The sequence below is a fragment of the Lepisosteus platostomus genome, chromosome 2 (genome assembly GCF_059453375.1).
Source record: "Lepisosteus platostomus isolate fLepPlt1 chromosome 2, fLepPlt1.hap1, whole genome shotgun sequence".
NCBI classification, from domain to species: domain Eukaryota; kingdom Metazoa; phylum Chordata; class Actinopteri; order Semionotiformes; family Lepisosteidae; genus Lepisosteus; species Lepisosteus platostomus.
Window position 1 is genome coordinate 4,883,175 of NC_142612.1, and position 23,705 is coordinate 4,906,879.

Genomic DNA, 23,705 nt, shown 5'->3' on the forward strand with positions numbered 1-23,705 from the left:
TAAATCTCAATATACCATTAAGTAATTCACTAATGGAAGACTATATAATTAATGCCAAAGCGACACAATATACTATATATTTTCTTGAAACAATGATGCCGACTAGCACAGAGATTCTCAGTGCATAACTCAAATCCAGGTTGCCAAACTCCAGCTACAAAGCAATTCCAAGTGTCCCTACAGTACATACAATATGATTCTACTTCTTTTCATAATTACCAGAGTTTAACATGCAGTTATTCCTGAAAATGACTAACAATTCACTTAAATCATGCTGATATATCAAAATCATTGCCACACCCTCCATGTCTAGAAATTTATGCTTTTCATGGCATGCATTAAAAGTCATATGGAGTGTACAGTATATCTTACACAAGAAGAGTGCATTGCAGAACAAGTGTATTAACTGCATCACCATGCTTGTAATGCTTACAGTGCAGTTAGGGATGCATGTTAAAATCTGAAAATTGTTGATTTGAAATACTTCATGACGGGCATTTCATGCTCTGTGTATAGAACAATGTTTCTTGTTTTACATACTGTATATATATTGACATATTGCACATTCTCTGCAAAGAAGATGCCATCTACTAGTTTAAGGACAATTAGAAATAGGCTAGAAGTTTATTTCCAACTTCTGCTTGCAGAGATTCTAAATGAAGGAACCATTTTGCTGACAAAGATCACTTGTATTAAGCGTGCCATTTAATTCCATGCACCACAGTAAGATATATTCTTTTGATGGATTTTTTTCCCAATTATGCTATCATTTGTCCTCTAGCAAAAACGAAATAAATTGTAAACAAGCAGAAGTACGACCTGTTAATCTATCACAAATTAAATTGAGCAAAAGTGTCTTTTTCTGTGCATGCAGAAATAATACAGATCAATGAGAAGTTAAATTGTTACAGTCTCAAGTACAATGTCTCAGAAGCAGATCAAAATAAGGTATGTGTGTGTGTAAGGTAAAGTGTGTGTGTGTACTTTCTATTCAAAACAGGGAAGGGATGGCCTGTTACTATAATGAGGAATATATATACTGTACTTTAATGAGGAATGTAATAGTTCAGGTGGGGAGCTGCGTCAGCATGCGTAGGCTGCAAAGGAACAAGTAATAGGTTTATTCCATGCTGAAAAAAAGAAGAGGGAAAACACAATGTTTCGGCCGTGGAGCCGCCTTCTCACACCTGAAGAAGGCTCCACGGCCGAAACGTTGTGTTTTCCCTCTTTTTTTTTCAGCATGGAATAAACCTATTACTTGTTCCTTATAATGAGGAATGTCTGCAACTCCTGAGCCTATAGTTTTTTTGAGGATCTACTGTATGTCCCAAAGATGTTCACCACGGATTCACAAAAACATTATGATTGGGAAGAAAATACATAGCATTTCTAAAATGATATGTTTCAGTACAGCTTTTTAATTTTTTACAAGTTTATAAATGTCCTTAGAGACATATAGCAATACAAAATATGAATAACTCAAGTCCTAAATTTCCCAGACAGTTGATTTACATTTTCTGCCATAGTGTAATTTCTACAATTTTCCAAACCATGTGGCAGAAAACAAACTTACAGTAGCGATCAGTAAAGCATTTCAATGCTACCAGAATTGTACAGACAGAAAATCTGGGAGTAGCTTTAATAAAAATCTATTGTGGAAAATATGAATCAGTTCATTTACTGATTAACTATTGCCAAAGTAATATTTGTTCTATAGTTCCAAAGCTGGAATGAACAGTAACTTGAGATGATGTACCACGAAAGGTGGTTAATATATTACCACCTCTCATACTGTAACACACACATACTGTACCTTAAAAAGATACACTTTACAATTTATGTTAGTAGATGTGTAACTCGTATCTTATCTAACACACTTTGTGGTACATTATAAACAATACAGACAACTAGAACTATGGTGCCCTCTTCTGAGTAATGCACTAGAACTGCCCTTTAAATTCATACTGCACATTCTCTCAAAACCTAAGGCTGCAAACACCACCAATCACACTAGTGTCATTTTGGTCTCTCCATCACCCTGCTATAAGCCTATAGCAAATTAAAAAAATGTTTCTTTAAATGTTTTGCCACAACTGCCTCTAAAAGACTTAGATGTTCCTTGTAAGTACAGTAGAACACTTTAAACTCAATAGGCAATTTGCACAATACAGTACGTTATGTGTTCACTCTTTTGCTGACAACCAGAGGACCAGACAGCTAAGCAATTTATGACTGCACAGGTCATTTCTAAAAGAATCTAAACAAAAAATAAGTTTCGTGGTGCTCTAGAATATATAAGGAACCCAACACCTTGAATTTAATTTTATAATGCTTATTCTTGTTAAACTCCAACCCAGATTTATTTTATTTTTATTTCCTAAATGTAATAAGAGCAGCAAAATAGAACAAGTCAGTTTCTTTAAACCTTTTCTTTTGCTAATGAACTCAGAAACTACTGTGCTGAAGACACTGTTAGCTTTATTACTGCTTCAAATATTTCAGCCAAAAAACACGCCATTCTGTCTCTTGAGAAAAGATGTTAAAAGTCTTAATACAGCCACTGTATTAAGACAGAACAATTGCAAAGTCCCAGTTTAATAGGCTTTAAAATGCAAGCTTTATATTCTAAAATTCTACCAAGCTTTGTATGCTTTAAGATTAGTGTATTAATATTTATAAGATGATGCTGCAGATTAAGAATAATTACGTTTTCCATGTAATCACTCTTTTGTTTCAAGCTAAGACTTTCTAACAAAAGGTTCCAGGACAAGGCAGCATCATCTAACATAGATTCCTGTCCCAGTTTGTTCGATATGCTACAGAATACTGCATTCAGGACTCACATCTACAGTATTAAATAATAAAATGAGTAAAGTGATCCAACACAACCATTTCTCATTAGTCGTAATGGGATTAAATTATTTTATTGTGATTATCAATTCAGGGTGGTACAGTGGGTAGCACTACATCATGGTCCTGGATTTAGAGCAGTCTGTCTGTGTGGAGTTCATGTGTTTGTCCATGTTTGTCCTGCGTGTTTTGTTTTGTGCCTGTGGATTTTCTCTAGATGCCTACCATAGTCCAAATACTGCACACGCTGGCTGGGTTAATTGGGATCTCAGAATGGCTCCCTGTTTGCTGGTTCGCAAGAGAGCCTTATTATGGATTTGTGTCCTTTCCAGGTTATAATCCTGCCTTGTATGCTGTGCTTACAGGGTTTTGATCCACTGCAAACCTCTAAGGATAAAGTAGTAACTAAAAATGGATGGATGGCTTATTAAAATAAGCAACACTCCTCAGAATGTACAAAATGCAATTACACCGGACTGCTTCTCTTTAACAACAATGTCTGAAAGGGAAATAAGGAGTCATTTCTATGTTATTGCCATTACATTTTAAGCAATATTTTCTGGGCAAAGACCTACAGTACGCAACACTCCAGCCTATTAGAATGAGCAATCAGTGGCTATCACCACTACTATTTAGTGAATACAAAATAGTAACACTATTATAACACTTCCTCCCACCAGTCGATTCAAGCATGATAGTTCTCAGAAAAATGTAAGATCAAAAGTCTGTTGTAATGCAGCTTTTTTTCCCCCTCCTAGTCAAGACCTATTTTTTGTTCTTTGTGTAACAGCGAGTTTTTTTTTTTCCATGTTAGCAAAGCTGTAAATCTCTCCCGACTGAGCCAGGAGAAGAGATATCAGCTTGCACTGTGGAGTGTGGTCAAGGACTGGATAGTTCTCATTGGACCTGAGAAGTGATAGGTTGTCTGGTTTCACACGAAGGGTAAAGAGACTGTCACTCCCATATCTCAAGGACAGAGGCCTCTTTGCCCTCCTGGGCCTGCAACAGGTGGCAGATTCTGTCCTCCCCTTTGCAATCATCCCTGGGGTTAAGTGTGCTGCTGGCAGTAGGATTATATCCAGTCTCATGCTGTTAAAAGGCTGAGAACTGGATTGTGTGTTGGGGCTAAACTGACCCTGAGAAACCCTCGCACAACTGCCTGAGGACCCAACAGCTATGAGACAGCAGCGTTTACTGCCATTCCACAGGGCCATGTCACTCAAATGAAAGGATACAGCAACTCCACCTTCTTCTAATTAACTGCACTAGAATTTGTATAAATCTGTGTGCCAAGTAAAATCGAAATCGCTAAGAGGTAAATTACGTTAGACACCAGGTCCCAGACAAGAAGCAGTTCTGTGATTTTGTGTTCTTTTCAAGTTTCGACAACAGAAAAGTCTAGAACTGTCCTTTTTCTAACCACCTGCTTCTAGTTCAATTTAATTTCAGGTCAGCTGTCAGATTATCCAATTAAGATGATTTATCCTACAAGACAAAGCTAACAATTTTCACGTACTACAGAAAGTAGCATTCTGAATACAAGAACGACACAATGCTCTGAAACCTTACAGCTGGGATTTTTCTAAGCCGATCCAGATTTGTTTCACACAATCATCATCAAACCAAATCTAACGTAACTTCTGCTTCGCTCTGTCCAGATTCTCTAAAGCTTTTTTTTATTAAAGCAAAATATGCCACAGCTGCACCACAGCTGAGGACATGCCAAAAACATGCAGCCTTTGAGGACAATGGAAAAGTCTCAGTTTGCATTAGTCAGGAAATCCGAGGTTTCACTATACATGTTTCCAAATATTAAACAGCTTCAAAATTAGCTGTCAAGTCTAATTTCTATATGTCAAAGCTTTTTTTTTTACAAATAAGCTGATATAGGGAAATTAGGAGCAGTAATTAAGCACAAAATCAGAGAGCAGCTGGGGAGGCATCAAGTTGGCAAAATGCAAGTACAGTTTGGTTTGCTGAAACAGATGCAGCAGTTATCTACAACAATACTGCTGGACCATTTCTGAGTTTTTTTTTTCTTTTGCTACTGTACACTCCCACCTCTTCAGGAATAAATGAATACAAAAAAAACATTTGTGAAATAAAACAAAGTGGAACCAGCAGCAATAAACTCACATTGCTGCACTCATAACATCATATAAAGTAAGGAAAGATTCATTACAAGACACGGTATTATCAGTAAACCCAAGTGGTTGTAATACTCTCTGGCAATTTCTACAGGGAATATTTTTTTGCTTCTTTCTTTCCTTCTAACCCACTTTCCAAAGCTAGACTGACTACTGTTTTTTTTTTTGGCTTACCTGACAAAATCTAATTCCCCAGTTTTTTTCATAACTACATGCAGTCTATTAATAGTTGATGACTGTTTTAAAGCAGATTTGTTTCACAGCAATGGTTTGTTTTCAGTCGGTATTCCCCCACTGAGGACTGTAACATTAAGTTACACAAGGAGAAGAAGAGCAAGAGAAAAAAAAAGATCCATGCTGCTAATTCTGATAGATAGCCACAGCAAAAAAGACAACAAATAATCTTTTTTTTTTCGGCAGTTTGACTGACACAACCCCTTTCAGTGCCTAGCAACAAATCCTCTTCCATCAAGCACAGGGCATTCTAACATATGCTCTGTCATGGTCAGTTTCTAATTACATTCATAACGATGTGATGGCGTTTGTAATCCTACCTTCCATGCCAGCTGCTTTCCCATTCACTCCATCACGCCAATAAGTTGGCGGCTGAAACCAATCTGGGCTGTGCAAAACGGCATCTTTTCCCTGCATCTGTCATCTTCCGGAGAGCATTCTATTACTGCCGACTGCTGGGAGCCAGAAAGTCTATTTGAATTCCAGCAGCTCCCTTCTTTCCTGCTTCAAGTTAGGCTAGGTGGGCATGTCTAACGTGATTCTCTCCATCATTTATTATGCAGCTGCTACACGATCGGGTCCTGCTAACCCTTTTTTTATCTGATATATCACTCGCAGTAACCTAGACCTTTCTGCTATAACACATCTGAAGCTACTACAGTAAAATCAAGGCTGCATGCACATCTGGATGTATATATATATGTACAGTACATTTTATATTTGGTTTTATATATGAAATGGGAATACATTTTTTAAAATAGTCATTTATTTATTTAAACATGCACATGCTGACACACTCTAGGTGTCAGAATTATCCTTCCATTCCTCTAAGATAGGAAGAATTAACATGAAAAATTGATTTGAAGGAACAGTTTTACCATGGTTAAAAGAAAATGCAGCAGAAGGCTAGTTTTGCAGGGATTTTATGACAAACTTTTCTTATCTGCATATCCACGCTCAGTGCTACACATACATTCAATCAATGATTTCCCAGAGTACACATCTAGAAAACTGCTGTTTGAAGTCATGTTTTCCATTGTCCTGTCAAGCTTGTCGTATACCTGCTGCTCTATAGACCTTGGGGCAGGTAGATTCTAGTGCGTCACTTTTTATTTTTAATCTTCTTTTAGATTGTAGTATTTTATGTTTAGTACAGGTGGGCATTTCATTTAGGAAGCTGAAAATACAAACCCCTCACCCACAAATCTCTTTTCTGCAGGTGCAACGTGTTTTTTTTCTCCCTGTGTAAGTCTTTCACAGTGACGTAACCACTTCTGTCCCGAAAGAATGAAAGCTATGGGAAGCCTGCTGAGTTATACGACCAGTCTTTTGACCGACCAGATGTGTTTGCATGTCAGCGCACTGTGTGGTGGGGGATGCTTACGAGACAGAAGATTGAATCCCAGCAGGAGATAAACTGTGCATGTATCAGAGGCTTCACATTCAAGGAAGCTATGATGTTTGCTCCACTCCTGACTTTGCCACTGTAGTTAACGTTACTACTCTTTTGTGTTCTTTTCTGTCCATTTAGACTTTTTTGCAGACTCCTCCACAGTAAGGCTTCAGTAAGCGTCCTTATGGACAAACTATCACTGTATGTTTTCTCCTTTCTTGAATATAATTTGCCTAAGTTCATTTCTCTCAGCACATTTTCAGGCTCACCGTTTAAAAGAACGCTTCCAAATGTCCCTCTTACGTAGCTGAAGTTAAATGCTCCCTGTTATATTTCTTTCTGAAATGGTTAACACACTTTGTTTTTTACAAGTCAGTGTTCAGGAAACCATGCTGTACGTATAGTTTCCATTTGCATTCAGATGTAGAAGGTGTGCCCATTATTTGTCTGCCAGATGTGCAATGTCGTCTGTCTTAACATTTATAATTATTTTGCAACCTTTTAAAATAAATTTGAATATTACAAAGAAAAGCCTTTATACTGAATCAATTTAGACAACTTTTAAAAAATGCCCATAATTCATATTATAATTTTAAAGACTTCACAATGCATGCGCCCAAAGGTGTAAAACATTTGAAAAGCCCAACATGGAATCTAAAACCACAATAAAAAATGCCATTGGTAAGAGTGTCAAGGAAGGACACAATGCTAAAATCAAGGCACCAGTAGTGACTAGACATCAGTATATCATGTTGTTATACTGTATGTGTGCCAAAACACCAATATATTATTTTTGAATCCCTTTAGAATAGGGTCTAGAAGCAGCTCAATACTGCATTCATTCAATCTGATTGAATGGTTCAGCGATTTGTCTGACCCTGTTAATATACACCTTCTCATAAATTTAGAACCTTTCAACATGAAGAAAGAAGCTTTTAAAGCCAATAAAATAACAGGGAGGCAAGTATGCAACAATGATATCCAATCAGTTTTGCACTGCATTTCAATCAGCGCAGAATGCACAAAATTGCTGATCCTCTTAAGTTTGCTCTAAAAATGGCAAAACTCTGCACAAAAAAGAGCACAAAAACAAAGCCTTTTTCTAAAGTACATTGTTTTCTTTAAAAAGTCAGAAATATTTTAGCAGCTCGCAAACTGAAAGGCATCTCATATAAGCTGTCCTATAGTTATACACATTTCCAGGACACTGGAAATGTCCTCGTTAAACTGATTAAACTGATTTATTTAATCAGTTCTTTTTTTGCCTCTTTTTTTTCTATTAAAATTTGGAGATAGCTTAATTACTTTTCTACTGCTTTTTCATCTCTGTCTGTATGTCTGATTTACATACAGACAGATTTAAGTTTCGTTGCCCTTATATACTGTCTTCTGCTATTCTTTTCAATATCTATCATTGTCACTGAAACTACTGGAATAATTTGACGTCAGTGATTTTATTGCAGTGATTAAAGCATAGGTTTACCTGTGAACTTCACTTGCGGTCATTCTTATTTGCAAATGTAAAAACAACAAAGAACCTCATTTAAAAAAAAACATTTTGCAAGACAAAATTAAAACCCGCTTCATTTTTTTCACTACCCTTTTCTAAATGAAGTTACTACGCCTATGAAGACAACTCACACTGTGACATTAATGACTGGTAGAATTCAAATGAGGCAGTAAATGGGAATTCTTCTGTATTGACAGAACCAGCAGCCAGAGGAGCAGAAGTTAGGATCTGTCTTTCTCTCCCTGAACTGCCAGAGAAAGTGGATTTTGCAGTGTACTTTGAGGATAATTCCCTTGCTGGCCCACAACTACAGAAAGAGATACATTTCAAATCCTGTCTCAAAGACAATCGGTTTGGTGGCTTGGTGCTCAAGGGAGGTCTGGAGTGGAGCATCCTGCTTCGAGAGACAATATCCTGTAAATGGTCTTGCTTTAACTGTTTGTTCTGGCTGTGAATCCCTTGTGGTAAAATAATGCACTAAAATATCTAAATGGCTTTGACAGTAACTGGTGCACCTTTTGTTTAATGGCAATGAAGAAATATAAATAGTGGCAATTCAGTTAATAAAAAATGTCATTTAAATAAAGCCTCTTGGCAAATATTCATAGAGGTGGGGGATTATGGCATTTATATAGGACAAATCGACATTTATTCTCATGATAGTGACATATACAGTAGCATGTATTGTCACCTTCTTTTGTTTGCCTGTTTTATCTTTGACCCCTCTTACAAGGCAACGTCTTGCTACAGGTCTTAATAGAAGGTCTGTTGCCAAGACAACAATATCTAGACCCCTAGAATAAGTTACAACAAGTTACAAAGGAGTTTTCAAGACATGATCTTCAAATTTGAAATTCTGAAATTTAGACAGCAGTTTTTTTTTTGTGAAGAACTGTTGGTGAACAGTGTTGTACTAAAGGTTGTGAAACAAGATTTCTGAGACAATTTGGGGTGTGACTGGTTTTAAGTGCCATCAAATTAGTAAGAATCTAAATCTTGCCAAGGAAAAGCACAAGCAGATACAACATCACTATTCTGTGCCATCTCTACACTTGCAGACTAAAATAATTTTTCACCATGACAAGGACCCGAAATACAGTTTCTGAGCCTCTTGTAAAAAATACCAAATAAAACATTATTTTGGTCAGGAAATATATGTTTGGCAGAATATTGTATGTTAAAAATGTAAAATTATAAGCTATCACGAAGTTCTGTTTCAATGAAGCATTCTGACATTATTTCTTAGGTTACCAGAATAATCATGGGCTAAATGTTGCAATAATCAATGAATTTCCAATGGTGAAAAGCACACATACAGTACCATAGTTCACAACAATTGCATTAATAAACTGCAGTATACTAAGAACTAGGGTGTTTGTAAAATTAGGAGTATAAATGATAAATCACAGAAATAAGAAAAATGAATGACTTTGAAACAATGCTATCATGTATTTTTTTGTTATTGTCTGATAAGAACAAAAATGAGAGAGTGAACAAAAAAAATAAAAATAAAGAAGTCCTCCAAAGTTGGGGGGGGGTGGAGGTGGGTTAAAAAAAATAAACAATGATATTATGCAAAATAGCTGTCCGTGATTAAGCAACAAACACTGTGAACACTGCACTGATGTAACAACTATGAATACTATATTAAGCATTATTAAATGCAGCACATTTAAATATTTACATACAAACCAATAGCGAAGGAACATATTTGTCAAAAACTTTTTCCAATGAGGCCTAACTGTATTTCACAGCAACTGATGTGTTTGTCGAATAAGCCGAGCCATGCAGCCCATTGAGAGTGTATCAGGAAACAGCTGGTCTTAAAAGATATGAGAGAGAAGCTGGAAGCAAACTGCTAAACTGATCAAGTTCACCTAAAAGACAGATGAAAGACCTGACTGCAGGTTGCAAAGGGCAGGTTCCCTAGCCACTGATGATAGTACAGAAGAATAGACGCAAAGGATAGGTGAGGTTTGAAGAAGAGACTCTACAGGGAAAGCTTCACTGGTGATTGCATGTCATTTATATGGCTAATAATGTAATATTTAGTTTGTCACACATACATTGCACATGACCCTAGAACTGGAGTGGCAAAAGTGCTACCGTTAATCTAGGGATCTTTTTGCCTTCTTTAAGTCTAAGAGATTCATTATCTGGATACTTGGAAATATTACAGTTTAGCAAACAAAATATTAAATTAAGTAATTATGATCTGAGAAGCAGCACTTTATGCCTGGGACCTGTGCTCATCGAAGCTGCAATGAAAAATAAAGAAATACAGAAATACATGATATCATCATAAAAAAGGGGCTCTGGAGCCATTGAACCGTATTTAAAGTAAATAATGATCCTGAGTACACTTCTAAATATTTAAAATCAATTCCTCAGAAGATCAGACAACAGCTGTGAAAAAATCGTATTTTGCTAGAAAAGTAAGCAAAGTTTAAGGCAAATTCTGTAGGACAGTTATATACTGTACAAACTGAACTACATACTGTAAGTGACGGAGCTTTACTGTAGGTACTGAGACTGTCATGTAGACATCCTGTAAAACCTTTACAGAAAATCAAAGATGGTCAGGCTTAATTAAATGACAAATCTAATGATGCACAACATCCAAATTGTAATTTTTTAATCTGTTTAAATTAATTAAAAAGATATAATTCTCTGAAGACAATAATAGTCTTTTAGTTCACATGTTTTGGTTCGCTCCCTACACCTTAAACTCCTGATCATTAATGATATCACAAAGAACCATTAGCCTACAATGGGTCCCTGCAGTACTCCTCTAATTAACTCAACCCAGTCACAAGTTCTCTGCTATCTTCCCATTAACCAGGTCTCCATCCAGTCACACACAGTCCATTGCCTCGGATTCCTAACGCTTACAATTAAAATTAATCTTTATGAAAAGCTAAGGGCTTTCTGGAAATCTAAAATACACATATCATAGACTTCACATGTATCCATTTGAAAGAAATGTAGTACTGTAGGTTACTTAAACAAGACCTGACCTTTCTAAATCCCCACTGTCTCTGTATGGCAATGTTATTAATCTTAGCTCTTATTATAATTAGCTCTTAATATTTTTCAATAACTGCTTGTATTTCTTTCTTCCTTTTACAAACTTTAAAACTTTCGAACTTTAGTGCAAAACGAAAAGGCGTTTTTCAATTAAAAGACCAATTACAGACAGGATAAAAGAGGGATATGATGCACTCCGCTGCTTTGTCAATGGGAAGCTCTTTCTAGATAGTACCAGAGGGAATCTACATTACATTATGGTGATGGTGTGGAAGATATGGGCATTGGTTTAATTACTTAGTCTTTTACATTTTAAGTGTGTTTTTAGTCTCCTTTCTTAAATGTTTCCCTATTCAGCTCTTTAATTGATTAATATTACATACTGACCTCTTATACTGACTTCAGCACTCTATCTTGAGTATCTTATTTTAGCAAAGTATTCACATTCTTAAGTTCTCTAACATATATACTGTACATCTCAGACAAATGCTAAACACATGCCAATCTGCCTACAACAATGTGAGAACGGAGCAGAAATAAGAGCTGTCAGTTTCAGGTCAGAATGTCACATGGCATATGAGATATGATGATTTCTTCTCTATTTTTAATCTGAGGAGTGACAAAGCCTATTGGGGAATAAAGCACAGAGAGAATTGGAAGGCACTGAACTTCTGCCAGTTCTTCAGTCAGAAAGTGTCACATTTTTTTGCTTATTTTGTGTGTGTGTGTTTTTTTTGCCACAAGCCATTTTACCAGTACTTTGAGGTACAATATAATCAGGTCAGCAACGTGTCACTGTCTTTTGTTTTTCACTGTCACATTTCATTTCTCCTGTTTCATTTAAAGGCATCAGAAGATTGATGGCATTGTTCTGATCTCAAACATCATCAGGATTTTGTTTTGGTTTCAATGCACCTTTTTCAGCTTGAAATGTAAAGTTTTTCACATGCTGTATAAACTGGGATTTATAAAGGTAGCTTTTAATGGAACACATAACTACTATAGGTACAGTATGTTTACCACAATGTTTTATAAGCTCCTTACCTCATTCAAAAGTCATCTGAGCTACAGTAGGTCACTTGTCTGTCTCCTTCCTTCCTATTTACTTACAGCACAATCTGTGATCTAAGAATCATTTGCCATCTTTTATTTTACTGTTGTTTCCAATCACTTGGCACATTTTCTTCAAGAATCAGAGACCTGGTAATGGAGAGCTTTGCAGTACCACCGTTCTATTGAATTCCAGATTGCGGTTTAATATCGGTTTGTTTTCTCCCACTGATATTAATGACAAGAAAGTTCAAACAATCTTAATGATGGTGATTTGTTCCTTTTATCTGTCGGCTATACGCACTGTTTAGCTGTTACACAGCACACAATGGGCATGAGACTATCAGCAGTACTGTCTGAAAAGGGCAAGGTTTTAACATGTCAAGTCATCATAACATAAAAAGCTAATATCAAACAAAAAAAATAACCCCCAACAGAATTCCCCAACAGTGTTTTAATACCTCATAGCCTCAGATATCTTAATACATACTGTATGAACTTTATCATTACACATTTTAACACAAGACTCAATGAAGATGATACATATTTTCCGGACTCCTAGTCTGACATAGCTCAGGGCTTATCACACAAACATGAACTTCAGCACAATACTGTGAGCCTGGTTACACTGCAGATAATTAATCCATTAATAGTGTGTGTATATGTTACAGAAGCAACTTTCCTGCAGTGACAAGGGGACTGCTGAAGCAAATATTATTGTCGGGTGTTGTTCCTAAATTTTGAAGAGAAATGCAGTTGTGCAGCATGATAGTCAAAATCCCCACAAGGGATTTTGCTGGGAAAATCCAATGAAACTCACTTAAACTAACAATCAAGAACAAGAATTTAAATACAGTATGTTACAGGGACACTAGGGGGAAAACCAACAACATGGCATGTCAAAGAAAAGACACTTTACTTTTTCCTTGGTAAAATCATATCAATTCAGACAAGATTACACTGCTGCATGGGGTTGAATTATACACTAAGTGCTGCCTTATCACTCTACAGGTAGTTCCTCACCCTCCATTTGTTTTGTTTCATATAGCTAAGGCCTCTCAGTGTTTTGATTTTTTCCATAAATAAAGAATAAAAGAGACTGCATTACTTTGAGTATCTAGTAGGAATTTAAGAGCAACTCTGCTGTCCATTATAAAAGCATTTCTTTCACTTTGTATAGTTAGACATCTTCACTTGAAGCACCCAGATTACATCTACCAAAATACCTCGCACAGTTCAGATAATGAGGACATAAAAGATAAAAAATAGCTAAGGGATCTGGGATTTCACCTTCAGCCCGGCGACCGGATATAATCCCTGAACAGCCCTGGCTTTCACAAGGAGTGAGATGACTGATGTATCTGTCTTGCGAGCACAAACATCGACCCATCATATTCAGCAATGATGGGCAATGAAAACATGAAACAAGTAAAAATGGCCACCTTGCTCCTTCCGCCTGGCGACAAATACGAATGGCACCATGTGCCACCTGCAGGGGTCCACATGCAAATGAACGACCGCAGCCCTTTTGAAAAGAATTGCAAATAAATCTGTTTATGCCCTAATCTTGGCTGTCTTTTACAATGGTGTCATAAGTACTGCCGTTACCCATCCATCAATTATTACAACACTGCTTTGTGACAGTCCTCAGAGCAGACCTTTCTGGTTTGTAAGTCTTTTCATGTTGTACCTCCTGCTTCCCTCACTTTTGCCTTATACTGTATAAAATACTAAAACCTGCACATCCCAATTTCCATTCAATTTGTAACAAGATGCCACTTTACTGTGCCTTCTACCTACATGCTAACACATGTGTCACAGACTGAATATAATGGCTACCTGGGCAACAGCTGTCAAGGGCTACTGTATATGGATGTTAAGTTGATGGGCCAGTGAAAGCTTAATGCTGATCCAGTTTCATGCCTTATCCTCTGCAGTACCTGCCCTGATCAAAGGCCCTCTTCATACAGATGCTGGACAGCTACCACATTATTCAGGGGTAGCATGTGGGGTTGCAAACAGGTTTGAAGGGACCTGTGATCACGGTGGGAGGGAGAGGGGGCTGAGGAAGGACAGGATGCAATTGAACAATACTGAAAGTCACCACACCTGGCCCTCTGTGTACAGCTCCTGATCTCCTGATTGGGTCCTGGGCAGTCAGCCCTGCCCACAGGCAGAACAGCACAGGGACCATTTCCACACCCCGAGGAGGAGTCAAGAGCCCTTGTTAAGAAGGATTAAAGAGCCCCGGTTTGGAAGAAGGAAGGTTTGCAGGACGGGTTACAGCACCGGACCCAGGAGAGGAGATCAGACACCAGGAACTCCACAGCCTGCAGCTGAGTGAGGCTCCAGAAACCACTAGAAAATAAAAAGGGCACTAGTGTCCGTTGCTAGTCTGAGCATGCACTGGCGATTCTGGGAGATAAACAGAACCTGTGGCAGAGGAAAAGGGTCATAACATCCTTTATCATTGTTAGATGGTGTAGCCGTGTACAAAGCAAGAATAATTATTGTTTGAAGCGGTCACTTATTTGTGACATATATACAAAAAATACCAGGGAAAAATGGTCTTAAAAGTGCAGCAAAGCTGACTAAAGCAGGGAACCACTGGCTACAGTTACAGTTACACTGGTACAGCACAGAAGCAGCTAGAACTCATCCTACAGTACATCTTAATGAAGACAGATGCAGGAAACCACAGGTATAACAGATGAAGAATCTAACTTCATAAAAAAAACAACTCATCCTCAGCTAGGAGACACAATCCAGATGTTTAAAATAAAACAATTAAAAATGAGATATGGATAATGTACACTCTTTTGTTTGGAATATGTTACAAAGAGGTTATTTGTTTTTACCAAATGTTAATATTTCAATAAATTCAATAAATGTGAATATATATTGTCAAATATATATCCGGCATTATAAATAAGGAAGACAAAATATAAAGCACTACTGAGTAAAAAAACGTTCTCACACTTAGAAAGAAAAAAAAATCCAGGCATCATTAAATGTTATTTATTGTGTGCATAATCATAAAGAACACCATTAAAATAATTAAGAGATACTTTAAATATTTAAATAAAATTCTCTTATCTTTCCTGAGGCCGGCAGCGCAAACCATAAGACATCCGGACACAAGGACTGAGACATCAGCGGAAGGCAGCAGATGGAGCAGGTCAGAGTGTTGTACAGTATCTACTGCAGCCCATTCTGCATGCCCCTCCAGCAGGCCCAGCCCCAGCACATCTACAGCACACGACAAGGGAAGTGGCACGCACACACCTGTCAAACACCTCTCACGAGGAAGAATTGCCAGGAAGACCCAATAACAACCTTGCCTAGAAATGAGCAATCAAATCCCCTTCCTTTGCAAAACGGGCAGCACGTTCTCTGAGCCCAGTCTTTGTCACTGATGCCCAAAAGGACTAATAACTGAAGAACGTGTCACAACACGGAAAATCGGCAAGACAAGCATTCACAATCACAGCATGTTACCGGGAGCAAATGGACTCACACAGCAGATGCACATATTTCTTATATACAGTACAGAACCTGCAACTCCATGTCGTCTGCTCGTGTTCCTGAATGAACAATTCAAAAACAGATCGCAAAGTCATGTGAATTCTCCCCTTCCTGATTTCCTCTTCTATGACAGAGTTTGTCTAGATTCTTCTTGATAGCGTTGCTAATTGCCATTATATTTTAGCTGAGTATAAAAACATAAAATAATCAATAGCGGGGAAGGTGATAAGCCCAGTGAAGTAGACCAGAGTTAACTAATTTTACAAAGTCTTTTTTTACTCCTTTCTCTGATAATGCCTTTTTGTTCAATATTCTCAGTAGAAAGAAAAGGCTAGGTATATTAGAGGTTTTAAAGCTCCTCTAATATAATGCATTTATAAAAAGAAATAATAGGAAAGAAATAATTAGGTAGCATTAATCAGGCTTTAAACTCCAGAGAGATTCAAAGTAAGAACTACAGAAGGCTGCTGTACTGTATGTACTGTAGAGTAATGGGAGTACAGCACTGTGACTGGATGGTGAGAAACGAAGACTATAGATACTGGTACTGTTAGTGGACACAAAATTGTGAAAAAGGTATTCTTCATACAGTATATTACAATTTAAATTTTGCAAATACAATATAGAGTTGCTTTTCATTTAAAGTCCTTCAAACTATTTAATTGAGGATTTATAGAAGTGAATCTGTGACAAATGAGGTACACTTGGAAAAAGTACACCTGCAAAGTCAGTCATCTGGATTTGATTTGATGTTTATGTGTTAATTGGAGTAAAATGCCCCTACAAATATGATATCATTGAAGCCCATGACTACTTTTATGCTTTCACTTCTTCTTCATTATTATTTATTGCAAAGGTATTCTTCTGAGCAATACATTATTGCAAGGTGATTTCATAGTTCAAAGCATAAAAGAAAAAAAATGCATTCCCCATCAACTACAGTATGTGTTAAAGTAATCGCTGGGAAAAACGAGTGATGTGTTGCAAAGTGAGATATTGTACTATGGCTTACAAAATTATTAAAAAGATATCGCCAACGCATAATTAAGGACAAACAAAGAAAAAATGTATACAACATGGAAGGCAGCATAAAAACCGTGATGCACTTTTAAAACAAAAAAGACATTAAGAGGTGAAGGAAGTCAAGCATCTGTTACCATAAAACACTCACAAGAAACTTATTTATTAAGTTAGAATCGTAAGAGGGCACTTGAGTCACTGTGATGAAGGATTGTTCCTAAAATGGTATGATATCAATATATTTAGTGCGGGAGCAACCTAAATGTCTGCTTTATGAAGCAGTTTTAACTCCTTGTTGTTAGAAATTCACTCTCTCTGCAGCCCCTAATGTTAGAAAATACCTTTCCAAGATATGATACACTATCTGTCATTTAAATCACATGCTCTTACAAAACCTGTGCAGAAACACAAATTTGGGCACTGCAGTCTCTGTGCAGTACAATGGCTTAAAGGTCTTAAGTTATACAGTACTGATTCTAGATGAGAACAAATGAGAGACCATGCATTTACAGTATATACTCTGACAATAGGAAATAATTAATTAGCTAGCATTAACCAGGCTTTGAACACCAGAGAGATTCAAAGTAAAAACTAAATGTAGTATGTAGAGTACCCAGTAGTGACTGGGAGTACAGTATTTGGATGTTGAGATAAGAGAACATCATTGCCAATACTCCTATCTCACTTACATTTACAGCATACTGCCCTTAATAAACAATAAACGAAAAAAGCAAACAGGAACATGACTTCCTAAAAAAATTTGTCACACACAATGACCTGGCTACATTCTTAACATATTGCTTTCTGCAGCTACAGTATAAGATTTGATCATCATCCCATGATCAGCATCTTTCTGTTTAAATAAAAATAATCAGGATACTTAGTACAGTAAACTGCTTTTAGAAAAACAAACTTCAATAGTGTTTGCTGATGTAGGATCTGTAATTCAAAGTAGTTCACTCCAGGAGAATCTGAACTAGGCCACTTTCCTGTAAATAGCTCTACTGTCCAATGTACCTTTCCTTGATTAATCATGTTTTCAAGTACTGCCTGCAGCTGCATGAAACTGGACCTTACTATTTCTGCTACTAATAAAACAGCTGTTTTATGGTGTTTTAAATAAATGTTTTGGAAAATTCACATTCAGCATGGAGTTGTTTTCAAACACCACCTCTCAGAGACGTGCATTTTACATTATGTGTGAAGACCCAATACATCTCTTGCTACCTTATTTATATGCTTCTCACTACCTCCTTATCATACGAAAGAACTCAAAAATTATGAGTGGCTGTTTAAATAAAAATGCAGGTCTCATTGTGAATACAGCTTATGCAGTCCCTGAAGTTTACATTAATTATATCCCCTTTGCCCTTGTTAAAAAATAATAATTAAAACTTTTTTAAACTGACCTTCTCTCAATGTCATAATAAGACATTTAAAATAGCATTACAGACCTCTAACCCAGGAAATGAAACACATACAGGACTCTAATAATACACAAAAATACTATTCAGAACACTAATGGTGTGCATTGGGACTGGAAATTACTGAAAATAAAAACTTTCATAAGTCCTTGACTTTGTAAATAATGCACATACAGAACAAATTATGGCAAACAAAAATGCAGAAACAATTTAATGTATAGATAAAACCCCAAATTGTTATCCTCTTCCTAAAAATCTGTACATTTTGGCAGTATAAGACAATACTTTCAAATGAAAATTATTTTCTTTTCATTTAATACTGCATCTCAAAACCAATATTAATGCCACCTTTGAGAAATTGAATTAATTTTAAAATAGCACTGAATTTCACATGTTTTGTACTTAAACAATCATGATTCTCTTTCTACAGGTGTAGGAAACTCTGTTTTTTATATAAATCACTAAAACAACCACCACAGATTCACATGGATAGTATCAGCTTGTACTGTATGAGGGGTATTGAAACATGAACATGTTCTATGAAAATTACGATGATAAAAATAAGATTCATATATATGCATGACCTTCTGACAACTTTCCACAGGGCAATCAGTGCAAATAAGAGAATGAGTTCCTCAATTGTCAAGCTAAATTGGCCCCAATCAGCATCTAGTAACTGCTCCATCTACATCCCAAGAATTGTTTCAGAATTATATACTGTATGCAGAAAATATCAGACAGCAGTGAGAAACTATGAAAAGTAAACATATTCCCTTAAAGTTATATACACTGCATGGAACAGCTTTCTAAATACTATGTTTTTGTATTTCATAAACGTTATCTTATAAACTAATAAGAGTCTGGCAAAAAGAAATAAGGGTGGTTTAAAAACAGTGTGAATGTGGCAATTTAGTTTTCAAAGCAAGAAATCTGCAGTTTAGGATTAGGCAGATCTTGTGACTTTATCAGATAACAAGAGCATAAAGAGAAATGTTTTTTCTGTTGAACTTTCAAAAAAAACCTGTCGCAAAGTTGTTTCTTGATTGCTGAAATGTTTTTAAAAATCTGCTTTAAAAGAAGAAGCAGGTTTTGGGAAATGTGGTCTCTTGTTTATTGTGTTTCAATATGTTTATTGCCAACAGCTGTAGCTCTAACCTTTATCCATTTTAAAGGTTAAGTCTCTCTGTATGGGTTCACATACTGTACGGTAGCAGTATTGAAGGACAGTAAAAAAGTGTTAGTGCAACATGCAATACCCAGCAAACAAAAGACCTGAATAAACAGGTACAGTAGGATATACAGCTAAACAAGCAGCCATTCTAAGCTGCATCTAATATTAAAACTAGTGTACAGTACAACAACAACAACAGGATCTAGACACCCAGATCTTATTTAACTGTTAAATTCAGAAAACAAAAATACCTATACAACTTAAGTTTCAAAATGAAGGCTGTATCTTAGAAGAACAGATATTTACATCTAATTTTTAATTGTTGTTTGCAAAAAAATATAACAGTGTACAGTATAACAGTATTTAAATACAGAAACTAGATCAAAATCAAACACTTTTCACCACAAAAAATCTCCAATAGGCTCACATACTGTACAGTCCATTTACAGTATAGTACATACAGTAATTTTCAGCAGATCACTTGTTTGATTATAGAAAAAAATAAAAGCAGGAAGATATAACAAGTATGTTTTTAATGGAGGAGTAAATGCAAGAGTGTCATCATATTTAACAAATCTAAATCTCATGAATGTTTATGCTTTTTTTGTACAATATATTTCCATTTCATACACAGTTCAGTATATGTAGGGGCTTTCATTCTTGTGTAATAATATGCATATCTGTATATACAGTAGGTACATTAATACCTGTATATAGGTATTAATGGGTGACTTAACATAGTCTCAGTCACACTTACATAAAGTGTTAAGTTTGCCAATGTGAATTTCCTGAACACACCAGTTTGAAGGAACGTAACCCTTTTATGTTGGACAAGGGTCTACTGTGTAGGACTGCGTCACAAGTGATATCCAGATCTGGATTTGTAGCACTCGTCTTACACTCTGTCCTTGGAACTTTAAAAAAAAAATCTGACTAATGTACATTCTTGAGATCCTCGATTCATATAAATTAAATTATAGCTTACAGCTCTTAGAAATCCATCTAATTTTCAGGGGCTTTCTTGAGTTACCAGACATCATCTACAGCAAAAGCAAGATCTGCCAATTAATAAGGTTGCTTTTTCAAACCGAAGCACACAGCAATGAATAGATGTTGGTTAAGATGTCAGAAAACTCCAAAGCACTTAGCGGGGCACAATTATGAGTTGCTAATGATGGACCTTGTAGCTTGAGATTCGCATTTTAATGCAGAAGGTTTGGCTTTTGTGTCGTTATTCTACATGTGAGTATGCACTTTGTAATGCTCTATCCGTACTGTTTACCATTGAAAACACTGTTTCCATGGAAGCCCTATTTATTACTAATCTTGAAATACCCAATTAATTAATACAAGGATATGGCGATTCTTTTGCAGCACAGTGGCTCCACAAATAAAACAACAGGGAACTATGTTTACAGTCACACACCCGGATAAGGAACGGAAATTAAGGGATAAAAAAATTAATTACTTACTGTGGCACTAAAAGAAGCCCATCTGCTGTTTTTTCAACAATTGATATTTGCTGCAGCCCCCTGCTCTCACTTTTGTGAACAAGGCAACTACCTTTTTATCAGCCAAGTGGCACATTCACTGCTTTGAAATGTAATGATTATAGGCTGCCCACGGATTCAGCAGTTGTTCATGGCCACCACTTATTTGTAAATGAGAACAGCTCCAGTTTGCCTAGCAGTTGGGAGGTTATGAGAAGCCTAACATCGCGTTTCAGGCTCAATTCTATATTGACAAACGGCATCATCTATATGTTTTTTGATCTTTTAAAAAAGTGCTTACTCTTAGGTCAAGCCAGTATTTAAAAACACAAATAAATGGTAACATGCATTTGTACTTTTACTCATTTCTGAAGCAAGATGGTTGCTTTTAAATTTGGTTAAAAAAAGATGAATGAATGATATTTGTAACAGAGACAATTCAGTCAATTCTTATTCAACCAGATTCATGTTTTAGCTCTGGCCTGGTCTGGAAGAGCTAATGTCCACACCCAAGAGGCCTCTGACTACTGTTCCAGGGGTGGCAGAACACACAAAGGTTTCAAAATAAACCACAAGAAGGCTACAACCTCTACTGACAACTCAAAACATACACAACACACAACATGTTCTGAGCTGAAGAACGCTAAAAACACTTGTCAATGTATTGTATAGTGTGTTTATGGCATTCAAAAAAAATGAACAATACAGCACGTGGACCTCACTGTATCAAGCAGCACATTCTGGCCAGGATCACTCAATGCAGTATACTGTACCAGTCCTGTTTTTCTATGACGGCAGGTACCTAACACGATGATCCATGTCTTGTGACTTGCAAGCATCAGATGCTTGACTCCCTGGAAAAAATGAAGATGAAACAGTCCCGTCTTAACCTGGCTCATGTGAGAGGCCAGCAAAAGCAGTGGGCGGACAGAGGGAAAGCCAGATCAGATTGTGCTGATGTACTGTAGGTGTCTGCTGGAGTTCAGGTTGCCCGGGCCTGGAGACAAAATACGACAACCAGTGCTGCTGTTTGAACTGAGTTCTTCCCATAAGTCTCCCCACACAACAGGCACCGAAGAATGCTGTTCGAACTGACCTAACGTTAACCCGCATCATTATAAATCAATGCTAAACACCATCATTTGCAAAGAATTCTCTCCACTTACCCTGTTTTAAATCACTGCAACTTCTAAAGCCTCTCATTCATGATGGTGCCTAAATTCACTTAAATTAAACGTCAGGTATTATTTTGCGACATATACTGTACAGCAATAAATACGTTTGTGAAAAAGATTGGTTATTTCTTGGAAAAACTACAATTCTGATTGCATGCTTCATGCTAATTTAGGTTAAATGGAAATGCAGTTACAATTATGTTTATTTTCCATCATGTATAACAGGTTGCAAAACATTATAGTGGAAAGATCATCTGAGATGCAATCACTGAAATAAAATGTTCCTATTTATTACACTAATGTATATTGCTGCATCAATATTGGTGATATTAAACCCATAATATTGAAAAGGCAGTTCTGTCATTCCTTTTCTAGGTGGAGTGTCTCATGTCATCGGGGAATACCCTCAGCTGACATCACCAGGGCCAAACAGAGTTTCTGGGTTAATGCTCGAAACTGTGCTACTTTCACTAAAAGTAAAAAAAATACAGACGCATGTATGGAAACATTTTTTCCCATCCTTTTTGTAAATTGGGACAGAGCAATATCAATGTTCTACACAATTGTTCGGTGTCATTGTGTAAGGCCACTCGCTAAAGTCCACACTGTACTGTATGTTCCTCGTGTACTAATCTGTTTCCTGCTACAACAATGTTTCACATAAATCCCAGACCACAATGCCTCAGTGCATTATTTGTCTAAACTAAGATTGATCATTACTTTAAGACCTGTAGCAATAATTCGATCTACATTTATACAATATCATTTTTTCTATATTGTTTTTTTCTTAATTTCTTTTGTTGGTATGGAAATATTCCTACAAAAAATGACTAATACTAATCATTCTGCAGATAAAAGTCACATAGTCTGAGTGTCTGAGTATACAAATCCAGGATCTGACAGCATACGCTGGTGTTTTGACTGTAATTCTTGTGTTAGTCATTCTGTAGTAATATCGTACAGCATGACTGTACGATGGGTCGCAGTATTAAGGCACAACATTAAAACAGTTTGGAATAGGTCTGAAGTGCTATAGAAGAATAATAAGAGAATAAAATGAAGCTGGAAATGCACCTTCAAGTTAAACCCAGCAACTGTTTGATGGGTTATAGGATATTATACTAAAGTGCAGCTTTATTGCAGATATATACAGTACAATAGTTAGTTCTAACAACGTAAAAACTGCTTTATACAGGTCTAAAATGCTGTAAAACATTAACAAGGGAAACAATTATCTTGGAACCAATCTTTTTGACAACTGTAAGACACAGCAGGGGCTTAATGTTTCAGAGACGTCCAGCCCACAGCATTGCCTCTGGATTCTTCTCCTTTCTTTTCAGGGAAAACTACATTTATCATCAGAATTATCTCGGGAATACAAAACAAAACTAACAAAGTGTTAGTTTCTCTAATTCTGCTGGGTATCTTATGTAAAGGGCTTGTAACACTGCCTCTAAGGCATGCACCAGAAGCTACAGAATCATTCATTATTTAAAACCCCGCTTTGGTCTAAACTTACTCCATGGTACAGTATGTTACACGAAGACATCCACAACTTCAGTTCAGTCTAATGACATGTTTGTTGTTCTCTTACAAAATTCTTAGAGCTTCATTCACAAAACGATACTACAGTATGTGGTAAGACGTTCCTTGACCAGATAGGACTATGGATAAGTTACAGCTTATTGC

The 23,705-nt window shown here is 36.6% G+C and overlaps 1 protein-coding gene across 11 annotated transcripts in view; it reads right to left on the minus strand.

The window, feature by feature from the left end:
- The window catches only part of dmd (dystrophin), a 728,682-nt gene that overhangs the window by 667,525 nt on the left and 37,452 nt on the right, over positions 1-23,705 (minus strand). For 10 of the 11 annotated variants that reach the window (XM_088646880.1, XM_088646889.1, XM_088646871.1 and 7 more), the window contains exon 1: positions 5,552-5,663. The exons of the other annotated variant lie outside the window; for it this stretch is intronic. In XM_088646880.1, coding sequence (XP_088503006.1) covers positions 5,552-5,648 — 97 coding nt within the window. In that variant the 5' untranslated portion in view covers positions 5,649-5,663. Of the gene's footprint in view, positions 1-5,551; positions 5,664-23,705 lie in introns of those variants that run through there. 11 annotated transcript variants of the gene reach the window in all.